The 15525-nt window shown below is 38.4% G+C and overlaps 1 protein-coding gene across 1 annotated transcript in view; it reads left to right on the forward strand.

Moving 5' to 3' along the window:
* The window catches only part of TTC6 (tetratricopeptide repeat domain 6), a 215817-nt gene that overhangs the window by 97797 nt on the left and 102495 nt on the right, over positions 1 to 15525 (forward strand). The window contains exons 5-8 of the mRNA XM_084880152.1: positions 1694 to 1903; positions 9191 to 9433; positions 10901 to 11025; positions 15201 to 15395. Coding sequence (XP_084736278.1) covers positions 1694 to 1903; positions 9191 to 9433; positions 10901 to 11025; positions 15201 to 15395 — 773 coding nt within the window. The remainder of the gene's footprint in view (positions 1 to 1693; positions 1904 to 9190; positions 9434 to 10900; positions 11026 to 15200; positions 15396 to 15525) is intronic.

Raw genomic sequence — 15525 nt, forward strand, 5'->3', positions numbered from 1 at the left:
CTCTATCCACTGAGCCAAACTGGTTTCGGCTGCTTTTTTGTTTTGTTGGTAGTTTCTTTTGCTGTAAAGAAGCTTTTTAATTTGATATAGTTCCATTCATTTATTTTTGCTCTAATTCCCTTGCCTTTGGGATCAAGTTCATAAAATATTCTCTAAGACCATGGTCAATAAGTTTAGTACCTATGTTTTTTTCTATACGATTTATTGTTTGAGATCTTACTTTTAGGACTTTGATCCATTTCGAATTAATTTTTATACATGGGGACAAAATTTAATGTAGTTTCATTTTTTTGCATGTGGCTTTCCAATTATCCCAGCATCATTTATTGAAGAGGTTCCCCCCACCCCCATTATATATTTTTGGCTCCTTTGTTGAAAATTGTTTGCCAACATACATGTGATTTTATTCCTGATCTCTCATTTCTGTTCATGTGTGTGTGTTTTTTTTCTGCCAATACTATACTGTTTATATTAACATTGCTTTTAGTATAATTTGAAGTCAAGTAGTGCAATACCTCCAGCTTTGTGCCCCCCCCCCCCACCCCAGGATTATTTTGACTATTTGGGGTCTTTTGTGGTTCCATATAATTCTAATGATTTTTTTTTTCTTTCTTTTAAAAAACGGCATTGGGATTTTGATGATGATTGCATTTACTCTGCATATTGCTTTGGGTAATATGGACATTTTAACTATGTTGATTCTTTCAATCCATGAACATGAATATCTTTCCATTTCATTGTGTCTTTTTTTTCCTTTTAAATCTCCTTTAATAATGCTTTGTAGTTTTCAGTATATGAGTCTTTCACATTTTTGTTAAGTTTATTCCTAGGTATTTTATTATTTTTGTTGCAGTTGCAAAATGAATTTTTTTCTTCATTTCTTTTTCTGAAATTTCATTGTTTGCATATAGGAATTCAGTGGATTGGGTTTTTTTCACATTGATTTTGTATCCTGCAACTATACTGCATTTATGTATTGTTTCTAATATATTTTGGAGGTGGCTTTAAGGTATTCTATACACAGAATCATGTCATCTGCGAAAAGTGACACTTTTACTTATTCATTCTCAATTTGGATGCCTTTTATTTTTTTTCTCTTGCCTGATTGCTCTGGCTAGGACTTCCAGAATTGTGTGGAATGAGAATGGTGAGAGTGAGACAATTTTAAGGAACTCGAAGCAGGAGTAGAGTGATATTTTTGTGAAAATTTTTCATTTGGGCTTGGGATGGAGTTGGGGTGTCACGGTGGTCTGCTCAAAGTCTCTGGGCCAGCTCTTCTCTGAATACCTGAAGTCAGGGTTCTGGAAGAACATCAAGAAACCCCATTCTTCAGGACCAAAGAACCTCAGGTTGGGCAGAGGTTAGCTGTTTCAGTAGGCCTTGATTCTGAATGAGTTTGGGGTACAGTCAGGGTTAGATTGGAATCTTGTTATTTCCTTAGAGTTGGTGCATAATAACTGTGGAGTAGCCATATTTCTTGAAACAAGGACTGAGGAAATTAATTTGTCAGACTTCATACTTTTCTTAAGTCAATTTGAGTTTTTCATTGTAAATTTTCAAAGGGAACTTACTACCTCTTTTTAATTTCAATCATGCATTTTTATAATTATTTTGTTGTCAGAGAGAAAACATTGTATGACTTTAAAAAGGACCAATAAAAAAAGCATTCCTTTACATTTATGTTTTCCAACAGAATGAGACTGATGAAATTCCTGAGACTGTATCAAGTGTTTTTCCAAGTGAACAAGAAGATATATTAGAATGGGGACCCTCCGATGCAGAAAGTGTGGTATTTAAACCTCAGGAATCTTCAGAAGTTCAGCAAGCTGGTGACTCAAATAAACCCTTGGAAGATAAACAGTTTATAGGTGGATCAGAAAAAGCCAAACAGTTATCTATAAAGGTAAAACACTATTATATTGAACACAGAATTATGTGAGTTGAGGATGTGCAGGTGTAAAAAAAATGACCTAGGCCAGGGCCAAAGAATACGGGGGGAGTTAATCCTGAAAAAAGGCTCCTGATGTACAAATTGCCTATTTGGGAAAATGGAACATCTATTTTGTTTGAAAGCTTTTAGTCTCAAACCTAATCACAACTCTGGGGAGAAAAAATATATCTATATCTATATATCTATATATCTATATATCTATATATCTATGTATCTATATATCTGTATCTATACCTATGTCTATATCTATGTCTATATCTATATCTATATCTATATCTATATCTATATCTATCTATATCTTATCTATATCTATATCCTCTATCTCTATCTCTATCTCTATCTCTATCTCTATCTCTATCTCTATATTAATCATTGTCCAAGGATATTTTTTTATTGATTTTTAGGGAGAGTGGAAGAGAAAAGGAAAGATGGAGAGAAACATCAATGTGAGAAGAACACATTGATTGGTTGCTTCCTACAGGGGCCCGGGAGGAGCCTGGAATTAAGGTATATGCTCCTGACTGGAATCAAACCCGGGAACTTGGTCCACAGGCCAGTGCTTTTACCCACTGAGCAAAACTGGCTAGGACAAGAGAGATTTTTGAGGAGGGAAGGATTCTCAGGGTTTTCAGACTGATTTTCCTTACCATCTTGAGGGAATCAAGAACTATAGCCCTGGGGTCAGGACTGGTATATGTTGTAGCATTTATAACTTTGTTGTCTCTTTTAGGTTTATCCTAACCCCTAAGTGTTTTCTTATTGTGAAAATGTTTTCCAGATTCATTTTACTTATTTATAATTTAAATAATTTTAAATACCATATTTGCATATTACCTTACTATATTTACTTAGTACTGTTCTTTAATTTGGGCCATTCTTTGGCTTAAATAAATGAGTTTATTTTGAACTAGATACATTATTCCTAAGATTTATAAAAAAGCTACTTTTCACTGAACCACAGCGTATTATCTCGATTATCACCAGGGATCCTCTCCCTGACTGATTCCAATGGATACCACTCGGATTAACAAACTTCCTGCTTAGTCTGTCTCTTTTTGTACACCCCTCTCCCCACCAATGACCATATTTCTTCTATGATTTACCAAAGTCAATTGACCATTACCAGTTCTTCAACGTTTGCCCCAAACTCCCAACTCTGAAACCTTGACTTTCTCTGTGACCCTCACCTTCCTTTGGCTTTACATATAATCAGTCTCCAAGTTCTAGATTGCCCCTAAACATTATTGGTTATGATTGTTTCTTCTTTTTTATAGTTGATCCCACCCTAGTCTGGGACATGGTTTTTATTAATTTCTCAAGTCCTACTTAGTTTCATCCCATATGACACTGCTAGCATATTGATCCTCTGGGAATATGAGTAATAAGGAAGACCCACAGAGAAAACCTACTACTGCTGTCAGGAAGAAGGGACTTACCCTGTGATTGCTACAGGCTCCTTTAGAGGTCATGCTGTCTTTCTAAAATGCCTTTGGGGTATGAAGTGCAGCCTGACAAGACCCCCACATTGCTAGCCCCTTCAGGTGAATCCTGTGTTAGGCTGACACCTTCTAGGTGTGGAGACCTTTAAAAGCATCTTCAAAGACTATGACATCTTGAAAAAAGTGTTAGACTGGTGGGCACAGATGGGGTCACCTATTCTTCCACCTGGACACTGGGACTTTGGGAATAAAATATGGTCATGAGAAGAAAATGGTTAGCTACTAAATGTGCCAAAGACAAATGGATTTTCTGGACAATGATTTAACTACCACGGCCAATCAGGAATTTAAATCCCTCATAAGAAACCCCCCCAAATGTTAATTCTTTTGGCTTATATTGGCTGCTATTAAAAAGTTATTCAAAATTATGTATTTTTAAATAAAAAGTGGCAGTCTTTTCTTTAGGTAACTAGAATTTATTAAGTGTTGACTATGTGGGAACCACTTTGCTAAGTGTTCTACATGATTTATCTTACTTTTTCTAGTAATAACCCTATTATTACTCTCATTTTATAGTTGAAAAAAATAAGTCATAAAGAAGGTAAGTAATTTGCCCAAGTACAAACATCTGGTTAAATTGTAGCTGCAAACTTGAACTGAGGTGGTCTAATTCTGGAACGTTCACTTTTTACTACTTATCGGTGCTGCCCTTTCATAGCAATAATTAATAGGTATCTGGCTAAATAAAAGAACACATACTCTCAGAAGCAAAAATGACTAGGCATTGGTGTCCTTCATGAAACTAGGAAGAATGATTTGACAAGAGAGACTTGGAGAATGAATTAAAAGAGCTCTAAACTGGGAACAGAAGTGTTTCAAGGGAAGAAGAGAATGTCTGATACAGCATTTTTTTTTTTTTTTTTTTTTTTGTCATTGTTGTTGTGGGATATTGTGGGGCACAACAGAAATGTCATAGGAAATAGTATTGGAAGTGTTCCTGTGACTCATCCCACTAAGTCTTCACCAAGAATATGTATTTATTTATGTTAACATCTCAAGATCAGTTACCCTGTTTGGACATTTGAGGCCATAACGTTAGTCTCCAGCATCTCTGTCACAGGAATGAAGAACGATATACCTCAGGCCATATCAGTGGGAGAAGAAGACCACTTCAAAAAAATTATATGTGTGTGTGTGTGTATATATATACACATACATACACACACATAATTTTTTTTTTTTTTTTTTTTTTTTAACAGAGAGGAAAGGAGAGGGAGAGAGAGTTAGAAACATCAATGAACTGCCTCCTGCACACCCCCTCCTGGGAATGTACACTCAACCAAGGTATATACATGCCCTTGACCAGTATCGAACCTGGGATCCTTGAGTCTGCAGGCTGATGTTCAAACCAGTTAGGCTAATATATATATATTTTTTACCTAGCTCATTGCTAATAGAACTAGCACAGAGATGTGTTAAAGTAGCAGTGCAGAACTTTTATTGCTCACATATATACCATAAGTTCTGTTTCAGTTAAAAAGTAGAAACTTTGGTCATTCTGTATTCTATTGGTCATTTCTATTCTTGTAAGCTCATTAGTATACTAGAGATTATTAAGATTCTGAGCTAAGTCATGACTAACAAAAAGGAGAAATTAGATAATGGAGATTTTGTGAAGAAATGACTGACACGAGAGCCCAGCAGAGGATTGTTGAGCATTTTAGGAGGAAAAAAGCCAAAAGTCTATATATATATATATATATAAAGATTTAAGAGGCTTGGTGCATGAAAAATGTGCACAGGGGCGAGGGGAGGAGATATTCCTCAGCCCAGCCTGAACCTTTTCCAATCTGGGACCCCTAGAAGGATGTTCTACTGCCAGTTTACAGGGAACAGGTCTAAACCAGCAGTCAGACATCCCTCTTGCAACCTGGGACTTCTGGCTCCTAACTGCTCACCTGAATGCCTGCCTGTCTGATTGCCCCTAACCACTCTGCCTGCCAGCCTGCTTGCCCCCAACTGCCCCCACCACTGGCCTGCTCGCCCCCAAATGGCCTCCTGCTAGCCTGACCACTCCCAACTGCCCCCCCTTGCCAGTGTACTCACCCCAACTGCCTCCCCTGCTGGCCTTCTCACCTCCAACTATTCCTTCTGCTGGCTTGCTCACCACTACCTTCCCTCCCCACTGGCCTGCTTGCCTCCAACTCCCCCGCTGCTGACCTGCTCACTCCAAACTGCCCCCGCTGCCCTGATCACCTCTAACTGACCCCCACTGACAGCCTGCTTGCCCCCAACTGGCCCCTCTGCTGGTCTACTTACTCCCAGTGGCCCTGCCCCCCCACTAGCCTGAACACCCACAACTGCTGTCCCATCATGGCCTGATCACTCACAACTGCCCTCCCCTCTTGGCCTCTAACAGCCTCTACCTCAGTGCCACCTCCATGGCTTTGTCCAGAAGAACATCCGGAAGGTCTCCTGGAAGGTCTCCCAGTATAATTAGTATATTACCCTTTTGTTAGTATAGATAGAGGCCTGATGCACAGTGGGAGGCAGCTGGTTTGCCCTGAAGGGTGTCCTTGATCAGGGAGGGGGTTCCCTTGGGGCATGGGGCAGCCTGGGCAAGGGGCCTATGGTGTTTTGCAGGCTGGCCATGCCCCCTTAGGGTGAGGGTCCCCACTGGGGGTCATGGTCAGCCTAGGTGAGAGCTGATGGCTATTTTCTTTTCTTTTTTCTTGTATAATACTTATTTTATTTTATTTATTTATTTATTATTATTATTTTTAATCAATCTTTATTGTTCATATTATTACAAAGGTTCCTCATTTCTTCCCCCCTCCACCAGGTTCCCACCCCACCCTCTGCCCTTTCCCCACCCCCCATTGTCCTCATCCATAGGTGCACAATTTATGTTCAGTCTCTTCCCACTCCCCTTTTCCCCGAAAATTGTCAGTCCACTCCCCTCCCTTATCTCTGATTCTATTATAATCAACAGTTAATATTGTTCATCAGGTTTTTTAATTTCCTTTTTTTTTAATTAATAAACTTTTATATTTTTAAGAATAAATTTTAAAATCTAATAATTTTAAACCTTGTTTTTTCTGCCCTGGGAACTGAGAAGCAAACTTGTTTACATGTAAACTTGCCCTTAGGCTATCAAAAGGCGTAGCCATTCAAATGTAAATGAACACATTGTTTAAAGATGGCTGCTGGCTGGAATTGGATTACCTGTTCTGGGTGGGAAGGGCTTGTCCTCCCCTTTCTCCATTAAAATTGAGGTGTTAGCTTTAAAACCTCTTTTTGGCAAGAGACCTTTAACTTTCAGAACTTTAAATTTTTCAGGTAGTAAATCAATTACTTAGCATTTTCTCAAATAAATAATACCTCCACATTCCCAAGAATACACTTCACACAAAAGACACTTCCAAATAGATCAACCATCTTCATCCAGACCCCACACAAGGCACTCACAGATCAATACCCCAGCGCTACAACAACTCAACACATCCAGATCTAAGCCTTCCTCACTTGATTCAGCAGACCCTCAAGTTCCCGAAAAAGTTTCCAGCCATGTCTGAGAAGCAGCCCTGGGGCATGGGCAGGCGAGGAGCGGGCTGTTCTGGGCCCAGCTGCCCTGGGCCTGGCCTCTGTTGCTCTGTTCCGCTCCACAACCAGCTGCTCCGGGTCTGGCCGCGGCTGCTTGGGGCCGGGTTGCTGCTACTCCGGGCCTGGATGCTGCTGCTCTGGGCCTGGCAGCTCCCTGCCTGGATGCTCTGGGCCTGGCTGCTGCTGCTCTGGGCCTGGCTGCTCCCAACCCAGCTGCTCTGGGCCTGGCTGGCTGATGGCTATTTTCAAGCTGACCCTACCCTCTTCATGTTGGGGGTTCCTGCTGGGATGCCTGGCCAGCTTGGGTGAGGGGCAGATGGCTATTTGCAGGCTGGCCATACCCCTGGCAATCCAGGCTCCCCGCTGCTCCTTTTTTTCTTTCTTTTCTCTCTCTCTCTCTCTCTCTCTCTCTCTCTCTCTCTCTCTCTCTCTCTCTCTCTTTTTTAGTGCCTCCTTGAGAGGAGGCTAGGGCTGGCTGGGATTTATTTATCTTTTATAATTGAAACTTTGTAGCCTTGAGTGGAGGCCAGGGCCGGCCAGGGTGGGCAGAAAGCTTGGCTTCCTCCATTGCTGGTGGAAAGCCAAGCCTCCTGCTTGCTCCAGTTGTGTGGCTGCCACCATATTTGTTGGGTTAATTTGCATAATTGCTCCTGATTGGCTGGTGGGTGTAGCAGAGTGATGGCCAATTTGCATGTTTCTATTTTATTAGTGTGTGAGATTCTAAAAAGAAGGACTTTTCAGTGATGTGGTTAGATAGCTCAGTTGACTAGAGCATTGTGCCAATACTCCCAAGTTTGCAGGTTCAATCCCTGGTCAGGGCACTTACATGAAGCAACCAATGAATGAATATATAGGAGGAACAGTGGGCCAATGTTTTTCTCTTTTTCACACTATCTCTTTAAAAAATCAATAAAAAAAAATCAATAAAAAATGTTTTATTAAAAAAAAAAAAAAGAGAGAGATGTGGGATGCCCCAAGGCCTCCCAAATTCTTATAAAATAATTATGAACAATCTATTGCATTCAGTTTTAAAAATGTACACAAGATGAAAGAAGAAATACATATCCATACATAGACATAAAAGTGTCATGTGGCTATAACAATTATATCAAGAAGTCTAAGATCTAGAATGGGTTGAGGTCTGTGAATAATGCTAAAAATAAAAAAAGTTTTTTTTTCATGTTAGTTTTGGAGCAAAGAGAGAAATATTTCGATGAATAATGTGATGACAACATATGACAGAGCTGCCTTAATTTATTTTTGGAAAAAGGGTGAGGTTTTAAATAAATAGAAATATGACAGAGAGAAGGAAGCTAATAAACTTGCACTTTGTTTCTCTTAAATCTGACAAGGAGAATGATCTTTAGTTTAGAGAGAAGAGAAAAAGAATTGATAAAAGAAACGTGAAACCCAAGATTGGTAAAAGATTTCATGAGTTACCAGTTGGCTTAGGTAGATAGATTTAAGCCTGCTGGGCCTCTCTCTGTCAGCAGTTGCTACAATGGGTGAGGGAGGTGCTAGATGCCTGGAGATTGACAATGGCAAATCTGAGTTTTATTTTTCTAAGGTAATGGTTATGGTTTCTGTGATGTATGATTTATCTTAGACAAAATTATGGAATGATTTAATGAATCATTGAAAGATTGGGAACAAGCCAAGCTGGGTGGCTGAGTTGCTTGAGCATCGTCCCGTACACAAAAAGATTGTAGGTTCAATTCCCAGTTAGGGCACATACTTAGGTTGTAGGTTTGATCCCCAGCTGAGGTGTGTACCGGAGGTGACCAATTGATGTTTCTCTCTCACATCGGTGTTCCTTTCTCTCCCTTCTTTTCTCTCTAAAAGAAAAAAACCTATTGGGAAAAGGCAGGTAAACACAGCCAGAGCTTATAGGCTTACAAGAGATTGGAAATGTGATGTCAAGCCAATTACAAGTACAGTTGTGTATCTGAGAAAAAACAAAACAAAAGGATTGTGTTTGACCCCTTATAAGAGGAAGCAACAATCACTTGGAACTAGCAGAGTTTCTCTGCAGGACACACCATAGAAAATCAACCTCATTTCTTTTCCTAGAATTCCTAGACTGAACATCAATAAAGTGTTGGACTTGAAGTTCAAGACAAGAGTATCATGGTGAAGAGCCTGATATACAAGGAAACTCAATATACATCAGTAGTTGTTATTATCTTTTGGGCTTCAGCCATCCGCTTATGACAGATTGCAAACAAGACTACAGTCAGGAGAACTGCTAGATGGATTTGTAATTAGTTATGTAAAGGATTCAGAATTCGATATGAAAGTCCATGTGGCTATGTCCGTATATGGCTATGTCCAATCCATTGTATATCTTAATAATTTTGAGGAGAAAATGGAAGATTTATTGATTGGATTTGTAGGTAACATTACAAATGTGACTGATAAGATTTTGTTAGTCAAATCTCAGGTGAAATTTAATTGGGATAAATGTGCATAATGGTTCTGTTCTTGGGGCCACAAACTAAATGCATAGATACGGGATGATGTGATTTAGAGTACATGTGAAAAAGACTTCAAGGTTTTAGACTATAATTTAGTGATAGGAAAGCAAATGCAATTGTAGTTTGCATTGATTGATAAATACCATAAAAGAGGATAATCTTTTTTTGTTGTTGATCTGATCACATCGCACCTTAAATACTGTGTTCAGACATCGGTATTCAATCCCAGGGGAAATACTGACAAATTGGAGACTGGAAGAAAACATTCAAGATGTTAAAGCACAGTACTTCAAAACCATGTCATGTAAGGTAGAGCTGAAGGGCCCTGGGGTGTTTACTGGGGGTGGGTGGGAGGGGAGGTGCAGGTCTAGGGTAGTCAACTGTATTCAAATATTTGACTGTCAAATGGAAGAGAGCTAGATTGGGAGGTTTGAATTGAGACTAGTTAGGGTCTATGATAAATAAACATAAATTCTAACAGAAGAGTTTCAAAGACTTCCAAATCCTCTGCTCCTGATTACGCTCAAGCCAGAATGAATAACCATTTGGTGGAGAAACTAGAGGAAATTTAAACATTAACTGGGTGGCGAGATGGAATGATCTGTACTCTGAGCTTTCCTTATTTGTCATCACTTTCTTAAGAAATGGCAATAGCTCTCTCCTTACTGCTGCACTGAACCCAGACCGACTACCTAATTTATAACCCCTCTTTTCTGGCCTCCTTCTACCTATTCAGTCATATCTCTGCTTTCTCCAAGGAAAGCCAGCCTGCTTTCTTTCTCAAATCTAGTCGCAAAAAAAGAGTAACAATGGAGAAAATGTTTTTAGATCAACTATTACCATGAATTCTGCAAGTTTTCTAGAAAATCTAGGAAAACAGTACTCCCAATACCTATTATGATTAAAAGGCAATTATTTAAGAGACAGTTGTGCATTTGATTTTTCCCAAGCAGTAGAAGAGAGTACAACTGTATGGAAGTAAAAGTTAATAAACATTGCTTAAAATAGGTATAAGAAAGCATTAAAGTTCATGTTGGCATGTACTTGCAACCACCAGTCATGCCAAACTTTAAGAGGCTAAAGGTAAGAAAAAAAAGAGAAAGAGACTAAGGGTAAGTCCCATTAAAAATAGCAATCAAGAAGAGTAGCTCTATGGAGGGAAAAATCTTGTATTTCTTCTTTACTAGTTTTAAGGCAAAAAATATTATAAATAAATATGGTACTAATATTTTTATTGCTGGGAGGTTATGTATGTAAAATTTTAGGAAGAGGTTTAGAGGAATATATCAACTCACCTTTAGAATTTATATATTTTAAATAAAATATACATACAAATTAGGAGTTTAAATATGAGATTGACCATTAAATAGGAGAGAAAAATCTAATTTCATATGACAACTTTTCTTAACAGCATACTTTTATATTTTTCAAAGGTGAAATCATCAGAATTATTGCAAATCAGAGGAAAAGAAGTTAAACTAACTGAAACTCAACCAGAATTTCTACGACAAAGAAAGTGTGGAAAATCCAAGCAGGATCAAAAACTATTTAAAGCAAAGTAACTTCAGTTTATAAATTTTACTTTCTGAAGAGAGTTATTTAGTAGCATTGATACCTGAAAATGGATTTTTAAAGGAAATTGAATGCTTTAGAAGTTTATATATGAGATTTAAGTTAAACCCTCCCACAGGTTAGGACATGTATGCTGTTCTCCACGCTTCTCTCTCCATTTTTGATCAAGGACTTGGTTTAATGACATAACAATGCTAGAATAAAAACAGCTGTTTGTGAGACTAAAGAAAATTAAATGTTTACATGTTAGATTTTATTTTTTTCAATCACTGTAATGTCTAATTTAGATTATTTGCTTATTATGTTGGTTAATTTTATATTTTTGAAATAAATGACAACCTAACTCTAAGTTACCATTGGCCAATAGAACTGGTTATTTAGATGACTTTTTTTTTTAATTCACTTCCTACCCCATCCCCCCTGCCACCACTACATTTTAAATGGAACTTCTTTTTATACCAGAATGTAGCTACAGTTTTGAATAATAGTGTGCAACTTAGATTTATGGTTTTATCTTTTGCCATTCACCTTGTTGAAAAGATTTTCTCCTTATTTCACCACTGGATTTTTATGGGTTGGTTTATTCTAGACTCTTCTTCATTTAACTGTTTATGGGGCTTAAAGAAGCTTTAATTATTAGCTTTTGTTGTTGCTTAGGGCACTGAAAGGTGTGCTGGGCATGGAAGACAACTGTTTTATGGCCAGCCCAGACTCTGTAAATGGATATTACTCACTATTTAGTATCTGGAAATGGACTCATGGGAAAAGAATTCCAAAGTTTATGAAAGAGTCAAATTGGCATTTAAGTGACCCTGTACATGCCATTGCTTATCTGCATTGCTTTAAGCTCATTTAGTTAGCAAGATTATGTATTAAAACAAATAGTGACAGAGGACAACAGGTATTTTACCTTCAATAAATAGTTACTGTCAGATTATCAATGAAGCAGAAACTTCTTGATTCCCCCCCTAAAAATCCTTGCATTTAGTGCATTAGGCAAAGTAGCATGGCCACACACAGAGTCAGAGCCTTTTCTTTTTTTATGTCTTAGTGTTTCAAAGAATGACAAATCGTCCTGTTTAAGGAGAGTATGCTATAAAAACACACAGTCTTTCTTGAGCATGCCAAAAATATTTGTAGATCTTTTTGATATGTGTAGTGCTGAGTTAATTCATTAAAATGAAAATTAGAAATCTCCATTAGAAAAATAAGAATGAAATACAGAGGAATAAAAATTTGATATTAAAAATTATATAATAAAAGAATTTTGGAAAATATATTTCTGAAAATCTTTTATTCCTTGCTTCTATTTTCTTAAACATTTTTTTTTACCTGACTCACCTGTGAGTAGACCCCAAGTTAAATTATCTTCTTGGGAATTGAGCTCCCTTTTGAAAATATAGTATTATTTAGCTCGTTAACCAAGGGATATTCACTTATAGACCTATGTAATGAGAGAATGATGGGAACATAGGAATTCAGATAAGTTGTGTTGCTTTTTTAAGAAAAGAAAAAAAAAAGGTAATGTAATCTCCAGTACATTCCACTTGCTGGGACCTGTCCCAGACAGAATGATAATGTAGATGAGCTTGACATCAGAGCTCACCTTTTTGTCCCTTTTTATTTATTTATATATTTTTTTCAGTTTTTTTCTTAGGACCCCTACTTCCTGGACACCCATTTTCACTCTTCCAGTTAGATCTCTATCTGAGGCATTTTCAAATATTTTAGATCTGCCTCTTTTTATCCTCCTCCACTCAAACATGTACACATTTCATGTTCTGTGCTTTTTAGTGCCTGTGCTGTCTTAGAAGTGACACAAACCATTCTTTATTAGTAATTCAGTAATGGCTAGCAATGGGTTAGGTGCTGTGCAGTGAAAGTAACTATAGCCATACAAATAAAACAAGCACTGTCATCAATTGTTACAGAGGCAAAAGTTTTGAAGGGAAAGGAGAGAGAGAAATAGAAACATCAATAATGAGAGAGAATCATTGATTGGCTGCCTCCTGCACTCACTGGGGATTGAGCCCGTAACCCATGAATGTGCCCTTTTAGTCCTCAGGGCGATGCTGAATCCACTGAGCCAAACCAGTTAGGGTAAGACGGATTTTTATTTTCATTTTGCAAGATATTTAGAAAGGTCAATGATACAGCTTGCAAATGTTCAGCTGAGATCCTGATGCAGGCCTGCCATTTCCAAACACTATGTTCTTTATATTACGGTATGCTACTATTCAGGCATGTGAAGCAATTGGTGGGCAGACCTGTATTAACCTATTAGATAAATGGTCAGAATGGGTGGCAAGAGAATAGGACAGTGAATGAAAAGAGATATTTGTGAAAAAGGAAAACAAAGTTTGCAGAAAAGTTTGTCTTGGAGGTATTGTTTGATGGCTGTTTAGATGTGGACAAAAGGACAGGCAGCATTCTATTCATAACTGAAGGAACTGACAGGTCTTGCTGGTCCTGTGAATTGTCCTGGAAACTAATAGTAATAGCAAACATCTGCCATGTGAGAGACACTGTTTTAAATTCCTTCCTTCCTTTCTTTCTTAAAGTAATTTATGCAGGATGTGCTAATGTTGTTACTCCCAATTTATTGATATTAAAGGAAATGAATTGACTTGCTTATGACCATGTGATAATTTAAAACATACTTTGAACTTTTAGTCACAAGTGGGGCCAGATTCTAGGAGCCTTGAAACTCAGAGAAAGGAAGTTAGGTGAGTGCAGCAGGTAAAGGAGTGCTAGGGAAAGGAGTATTTAAAGATCAATGTGATAGGATTTTGCAGGCGATATTGGAGAGGAGAAAAGACAGAGGATGTAGGGATCCACCTGACTGGCATTAGCCTGTTGCTAACGCAGATTGAGGTGATGAGGCCCTTGACTGTGTTGGAAGTGAGGAGGGGAAAGTAGCACAGCTGAGCCACCCTGTGCAGGGGAAAGCTCAGTTTTTCATTGGCTAGGCAGGCGAAGGAGAGGCAATGCTTTGTATACTGAAGGTGAGGAATCTGAGTGAGATAGTGATACTGGATATGAGATTTGGGAGCTCTTAGTACAGAGGAACAAGCTGTAGCTGATTTTTTTTTTCAACGTAGAAAGGAAAATTCAACCTTGGAAGCCATACCCAGTTTAGAAGACGGAGAAAGAAAAGCCAGTGACTAAGTCAAATTGTGGTAATCTGAGAGGCAGGCATAGAGCTGAGACAGAACAGGCTTTAACAAGGCTTTCATGGAGGAAGAGCAATTGCAAGAAAGGTCATCAATGTATCAGCTGTAGCTTCATAGAGAACACGATCTAAATACCCAGAGTTTATTTGATTTGATGACAAGGTTGCCATTTGGTTAGTGTAAGAGTATGACTTCAGTGAGGAGGTGGGGATGGAGAAGCACTTCCACCTCAGGGGTCACGAAGAGGCAGCAGTAGGAAAATATTATGGCTTTCCGTCAGCAGCATTATGTTTACATCCTAGTAGCCACTCACTAATTTTGTGATTTATCCAAAATAAGCCTGCTGCAATGTAAGGATAACAATACCACCCACACAGGCTCATTGTTGAGAGAATGTAAATCACTTAGCATGTAGTCTGGCACATGGTAGGTGCTCAAAAAGCATTTGTCCATTGAATGGCAAGTGACAGTGGGGATTAAGAAAGCATTCTTCATGCCCTCTTCCCTATTTTGGAAAGGCAAGTTTTAGCATAGTGGGAAGAGAGGTATCACATTAACTTAGATCAGGGGTTTCACTGATGCTAGTTAATGGGTAATGTTCTATATTTCCTACCTCTTTGGGGACATTAGCATTTGAGTAGAGTTGCAAAGGGGTAATGCATGATGGCTGGATATGGTGTCACAAGCTGAGTTAGAGAATTCAAGAGAGAAGAGGGTTGGGGTGGGATGAAAATAAGTTCTCTTTTAAATCTGTTGATTCTATGGTAACTGTAAGACACTTAGCAGGCAGTCGGATATATGACTTTGAAGATCTGGCTTGAGATTGTGATGTTAAATTTATTATAAATCACTGTTATCATTTTTAAATCTCATCTCCTACATTTAGGCATCCTTTTCAGATGCTGCACTGAACTGTCAGTGTAAATGTATTTTATATCAAAAGACCACACAGTGAAAAAGGAAGCCCACTTTCTTTTCTTTGTTGCAGAATTCCACAAGATCACGCCATTCCTACCCTTCATGATCTGTGCACCACTGTCCCCGACCGGGTGCTGCCCGTTGACTTGCATCTGGCTTCTCGAGTGTATCATACAGCCAGCAAGAGAGGCCATGATACTATACTTGAAGTATTTGGAAATTCCTTCTTCGATGATCACTTTACAGCTAAAGAGCAAAAGTATCGGTAAGAGTTCTACTGGTAATTTTGTTTTAAACGGTTCAAATTGGCACAGAAATTCTGCCTTTTGAGGTTTAGTTCTGAAGACTTGCTTTTGTTCTTGGACTCTAGAGAGGAACAGTTTTTGTTCCTTCCC

Source organism: Pipistrellus hanaki (assembly GCF_964339955.1).
Source record: "Pipistrellus hanaki genome assembly, chromosome: 1".
Classification (NCBI taxonomy): domain Eukaryota; kingdom Metazoa; phylum Chordata; class Mammalia; order Chiroptera; family Vespertilionidae; genus Pipistrellus; species Pipistrellus hanaki.